This window comes from Acyrthosiphon pisum, chromosome A1 (assembly GCF_005508785.2).
Source record: "Acyrthosiphon pisum isolate AL4f chromosome A1, pea_aphid_22Mar2018_4r6ur, whole genome shotgun sequence".
In the NCBI taxonomy this organism is placed as follows: domain Eukaryota; kingdom Metazoa; phylum Arthropoda; class Insecta; order Hemiptera; family Aphididae; genus Acyrthosiphon; species Acyrthosiphon pisum.
The window spans coordinates 159,044,147-159,049,851 of NC_042494.1; the positions used below are offsets into that span (position 1 = coordinate 159,044,147).

The following is a 5,705-nucleotide window of genomic DNA, read 5'->3' on the forward strand; positions in this document are numbered from 1 at the left end:
ACACTTGATAACAGACTAACCTGGGGCCCCACCTAAAAGAAAAACGAAAATCATCGAACAATAGACTTCACCTCCTCCGACCACTGCTAAACTCCAAAACAAACTTATTATATATAAGTCAATCATAAGACCAGTCTGGTCTTATGGAATAGCAATCTGGAGTCCAGCAAAGCCCTCGGACATCAGGCAAATTCAGGCTTTATTCAATCAATTGTGCTAAGGTTAGTAACCAAAGCCCCCTGGTACGTTTCAAACTCTACCTTACACAACGTCCTAAAAATAATAATTTTTTTGTTATTTTTATCGAAAATACCATTATGTTTTAAAAAATCAATTGTTTTCCGGTTTTATGGCATAATTTTTTTCTAATACATTTAAATTCAGTTTAAAACACACATTTTGAAAAAAAAAAAAATTTAAAACGAGCTTGGGCTGTAAACTAAATTTGTTCCTTTATATAATATATTATGTAACACTATAATATTATAGTATCGGTTTCTATAAGAACCGGTTAAGGGGCTTATATAGACAACCTGCTATAATGAGGTAGCACTACAATGTCCCCTAGAAAATATTTACAAGCTTCCCGCGGTATTCTAATAACTAAATAAATTATGGGAAACTCGTAGATTATAATCTAATATATGATATTTTCTTGGATGGTAAATATCAAAATATCAATAATTATATTTATATAGTACTAGCTGATCCCGTGCACTCCGTTGCCCGTTAAATGTATCAACTCTATGTGGCTCAAACTTTGTTCAATTCGTTATTTAATAATTGTTGTATGGTGTTCAAAATTCATCTTAACTTTTTTTTTGTCCGGAATAAAAATTCTGATTCTTAGCGGTAGATCGCGGACCCCATGCTGTTTTAACTCTAAAGTATCAAAGTTATACCAAGTTTGTCGTATTCCACCTATGGTGGGTTAATATAATCAATTAATACAAAATACTAACCTAACCTAACCGTACTAATATCAGATGAATAAAAAAACAAAATTTAACCATTTTTAAATTAGCCTGTCTTCTTCCCAGAGGTCTAATCTACACACAAACAGTCATTTATATATATATTGAAAAAAAAAATACAAATCAAAAACATGCCCGATTAACAAATAGCAACTAATATATTATAATACACTGGTGCGCCACTGTTGTATTATTTACATCCAGATTTCCTACTTTTCGGGTGGATTTTCCTAAAAATTGTTTTCGTAAAAACCTTCTACTGGCATTTACGAACATCTTAAAAAAAATTTGAGTCAAAGATCAACTGTTCTCGATTGATGAGGTAACGACAATTTTTCACGCTCCATTTTTATATATATAGAAGATTAAATATTGACAAAAAATAATAATGTAAATTAACAAACATGCCCGAATAACCAACAGCAACCAATATACTATTATGTATTGTTGACATCCAGATTTCCATCTTTTCCGGTGAATTTTCCTAAAATTGTATTTCATAAGAACCTTCTCTGTGATATACTCTTTCATTAAAAAAAAAATCAAGAAGATCTGATAAGTAGTTCCAGAGTTTAGCCTGTAGGGAGATTTTCATTTCACACTCATATAGTTAGATGTAGACAAAATCTAGCTAATAGTTTATGAGGGACTCAATAGGTTTTAAAAGCAATCGACAATTTTAGAGTCAATGTAAATAAATATAGCTCTTAGAAGTTAGAGCTGGTTTCAATATTAAAATTCCAAAGATTATAGCTGATTTAAAAGTAATTATAAATGTTAATAATGATGATTGATGATGAATGTTTTGAATGGTCTATTTTAGCTCAGTTATATCCAGTAGATAATGATCCATAAAGGGTATCTAACTATCTAAGTATAAGTCATATGAGATACGAAAATATTTTTGATAAAGCTGTGAAAAGAATTTCCAATGAAGATTGATTGCATTTCTACATATAAAATATAGTAAACAATCTCAAATTAATTGAAGAAGGATTGTTAAATAATGTATAGTGACATGATATTCATTATAAAATCAGACCATCAACAAATAAAACAAGAATACAATATGAAAAGAAAAATCATATTGATTAATGATTTGTTACTTTTAAAAAATAAATAAAATTCCTATTAGGTATTGTAAAGATTTATGGAGATAAGTTGTAAGTCAAGTTACAAAATATTTGTCTAAATAGCATTCTTTGTGAAAAAATATTATTAGGACATAAGCATTTTTGTGAATTTCATAAAGCATCAAAAATAACTACCAAGTAAGTATAATGATGTCGTTGAATTCAAAAATTATATTAATAAGTCAATTTGGTTTTTTCAGACGCTTTATAAGCTCCTGGAATTTTCAATGTTGACCTCCTGAATGCATAATTTATTCCCATCAGAAAAATTACTGAAGTTAAAATTGAAACATTATTTCGATTCCTTGTTGTGTACAGTGTACACATAGGTACTCAAAAAACAAATAATGTTATTAAATTTAGTGTTTGTGTAATAGTGTAATACATGTATAATACATGTATAATACATGTATAATACATGTGTATATACATCAGATGAAGTCCAAGGGGTGTGGTGGTCGAAGCCCCACGTGGCTCCGTATTAATTGATTATGTGGGTAGTAAATAGGTAATTTATAATGACGAAACAGTACCTAAATTACTAATCTTTACATATTTGTGTAATTGTGTGAATTACATTTAACTTTTTAACCTATTTGACAATATACTATTATATAGACTACCTATAGTAAATAATATATTATACTGTACTAACGCTGTACAACGGTCAACGGCATCAACATTTACAGTCTTGGCCCTTGGGTAGTATTCCGAATAAAATATTCAAAATACAGTATTCGGAATACTTTTAAAATAATTTTCCAAATGTATTTTATTCCTATAAATAAATACTTTTTATTTACTATAGTCATTTCCATATTTTTCTGAAAATTTTTACAAGATTATAACCTACACATTTTAAATTTTAAATCAAGTATCAACAACTTAAATATTATATTTAGAATTATTAAATTATATATTTTGGCGCTATTTCAAATTTTCTAGAACAAAAGTATCATTGGTTAAATATTTAAAACAAAAACTAAAAAGTATAACCTGCATAACGTCCTCTAAATCACAGTAACTTCAATATGGTTAGAAAGATGCATGTAGATATATAATATGTACTTAAATAATAAGAAAATAATACCTAATTGGGTTTTAAATTTTCTAAAGGAATCATTTAATGATGAACATTTTAAAAAAATAGGTGGGTAGTACCTAGGACCTAGGTACCAAAAAAATATAGAGGGAAAGAAGTTAATTTTCGAAAATAGTATTTTGCTATTTTATATACATTCATGTATGTACCGCTTAATTTGTATTCTTATACTATATACTTTTATTTATATACCTATAAATATAATATAAAAGCTTAATATAAAAAATCATACTAAAAAACCTACCCTGAACCAGCCGAACCGATATAATATTGTAGTCATATAGCTACACAATAAGTGGTTTAAGGACAAAGTCAGATATTTCAAGAAATACTCTAAGATATAGAGTGAAATGAGTTGATTTTTGAAAATATAATTTTATATAAATTTACAAAAACATAAATTTTTATTTTTATATATACTTTTATTTAAACACATATACATATATATAATATATGTAATAATTTATAAAAACAACGTATTAAATCACCTACCCTATACCTATATAGACATATAGCTACACAATAAACAGGTTTAATATGGGCAAAATATGATGTCGTACTTGGTTATCGCGGTACCACGACATGTAAACGAGCTGGTCGAGGCGTCGAACGCGTGACTGTGGGCGTTTGGACATGCTTTCTTAAAGAATGCCGGATTATAGTTTTTGGGCCATGAGCTGATTTTACAAGTCGACTGCGTGTTGTAGGCACCTAGGCAGCAGTAGGCGTCCGTGTTGAACTGTGAACAGGCGCTATGGCACGCCACCACGCTGGAGCCATCAGCCGCCCTCACGGCCAGCTCGGACGGGCACACGCTGTTCAGATCGGGCACACACTCGGCCGGCTTGCAGTCGTACTTGCCTTTTTTCGTGTACGTGAAATACCTAGTGGGCATCATCCTGATTGGCAGGTTGTAGCCTTCCAACATCGACACGTGGTAAAAGTCCAATCCGTCGGACCGGGTGAACTTCATCTCAGCAAAGGACGCTGGCGGCACAGCCCGCGATCCGCTGCAGTGGATCTTGTTCCCTGAATCATCAAATCGTAGCGCAATGAAATACACCGAAATATAAAATCATGTATAGTATAAGATTTTTTTACACATATGATGGCGTTGAGGTGCAGATAAAATACGAAAATAGGAATACACCGGGGAATCTATACTGTCCAGTAAAATACAATTTTAAGCGGGCAAAGCCTGCAGGTAATACTAAATATAAAAATCAGGAACTTAATCAATTTTTAAAGTAATAGTTAATTAGTGTTTGTTACTCAAATGTATATAAAAAGGCAATGTCCGTATGTTATTGTACGTAGCTTATAAAGTAATATAGACTCGAAACTAAAATACGATATACCTGCTTTTACCGTGTGTCCATGTTATCCTAGTATAAAACGTTCATACGAACGTTCGTACCAACAATTACAAAAATGTATGTGACGATAAAAAATGCAATATATTGTGTTGACTTTACAATTTAAATTACGGTTATGGTCGAGTTTCAACCAATGGACGGTACTAGTTTCAATTAAATGTCTTAAATGCCGAAAATATTATTTTGGCAACCACTATCATTGTCAGATTACTCAAATTCTAATAGGCAATAATGTAGAACATGTGAGTAAATTTCCCTATTGACATAAATCATGCTTTAATATAAGTATTTGGCAGCCATTCGTCCCGATTTATGTGAGACACAAGTTATACAGGTTTTAGCACGCTGCCCCGATATTCACCAATTCCCGGACGGGATGATAAATTATACAGCTTTCCTATTTTAAGTCCCGTGTAAAAGTGTTCTGTCTTCTGTGTTACGATAAATAATAAAAATGATTTCAGAGCTTTATATTTAATTTCATATAATTTTATGTTTATGTCATATTTTTGAAGTTTAAAATAAAATAAAATATCATATAAGACGTGTCGATTCGTGACCATTCTATGTTATAACCATAAATTAATGTTTCTGACCATCGTTTATTTTGTTCTATTCATAGGCATATTCAAGTATAACTTATTTTATATGACATCAAGACGACGGACGAGTATAGCATAGCGAGTCGTATCACAAAACAAGGTACTTGTTATTGGTTTTCGACTGGCACCGTCCAGGTGACTTTAACGTCGTGTAACGTAGATGGTAGATAATTACTTCATACTTGTTCTTGTATCAAACCAACAAATAAATATTATAGTTCGGGTAATTACGAAAATGGAGTGATAGAAGTGGTAGATGAATGGTAAATATTTACATGACATATATGGCTCCAAAAATATTATAGTGATTCACTAAAAAATTGAAATTTTAAATAATTGAATTCTCTTTTATTAAAAAATTATAAAAACGATACCAAATAATGTTTTTTAATGAATAGATAGGGAGAACAGGAAATGTTTTATTTTCTCAGTCATATCTCATGAATATTGGACTATGTACAGTGCACACAAATAATATTATGATTACCAAACATGTTAAATACTATATAAAGCTTAAT

The 5,705-nt window shown here is 30.5% G+C and overlaps 1 protein-coding gene across 1 annotated transcript; it reads right to left on the reverse strand.

The window, feature by feature from the left end:
* Positions 1–3,616: 3,616 nt before the first annotated feature.
* On the reverse strand, positions 3,617–4,361 carry LOC100570639 (thaumatin-like protein 1). The gene has a single exon (XM_003248808.4). It carries the CDS (start codon positions 4,180–4,182, stop codon positions 3,742–3,744), a length of 441 nt encoding a protein of 146 aa, XP_003248856.4. The 5' UTR covers positions 4,183–4,361; the 3' UTR covers positions 3,617–3,741.
* Between the last annotated feature and the right edge of the window lie 1,344 nt (positions 4,362–5,705).

What these genes read in the sequence shown, in the direction of transcription:
- LOC100570639 (XM_003248808.4), bottom strand. Translation starts at nt 4,182, where the DNA reads ATGAAGTTCACCCGGTCCGACGGATTGGACTTTTACCACGTGTCGATG.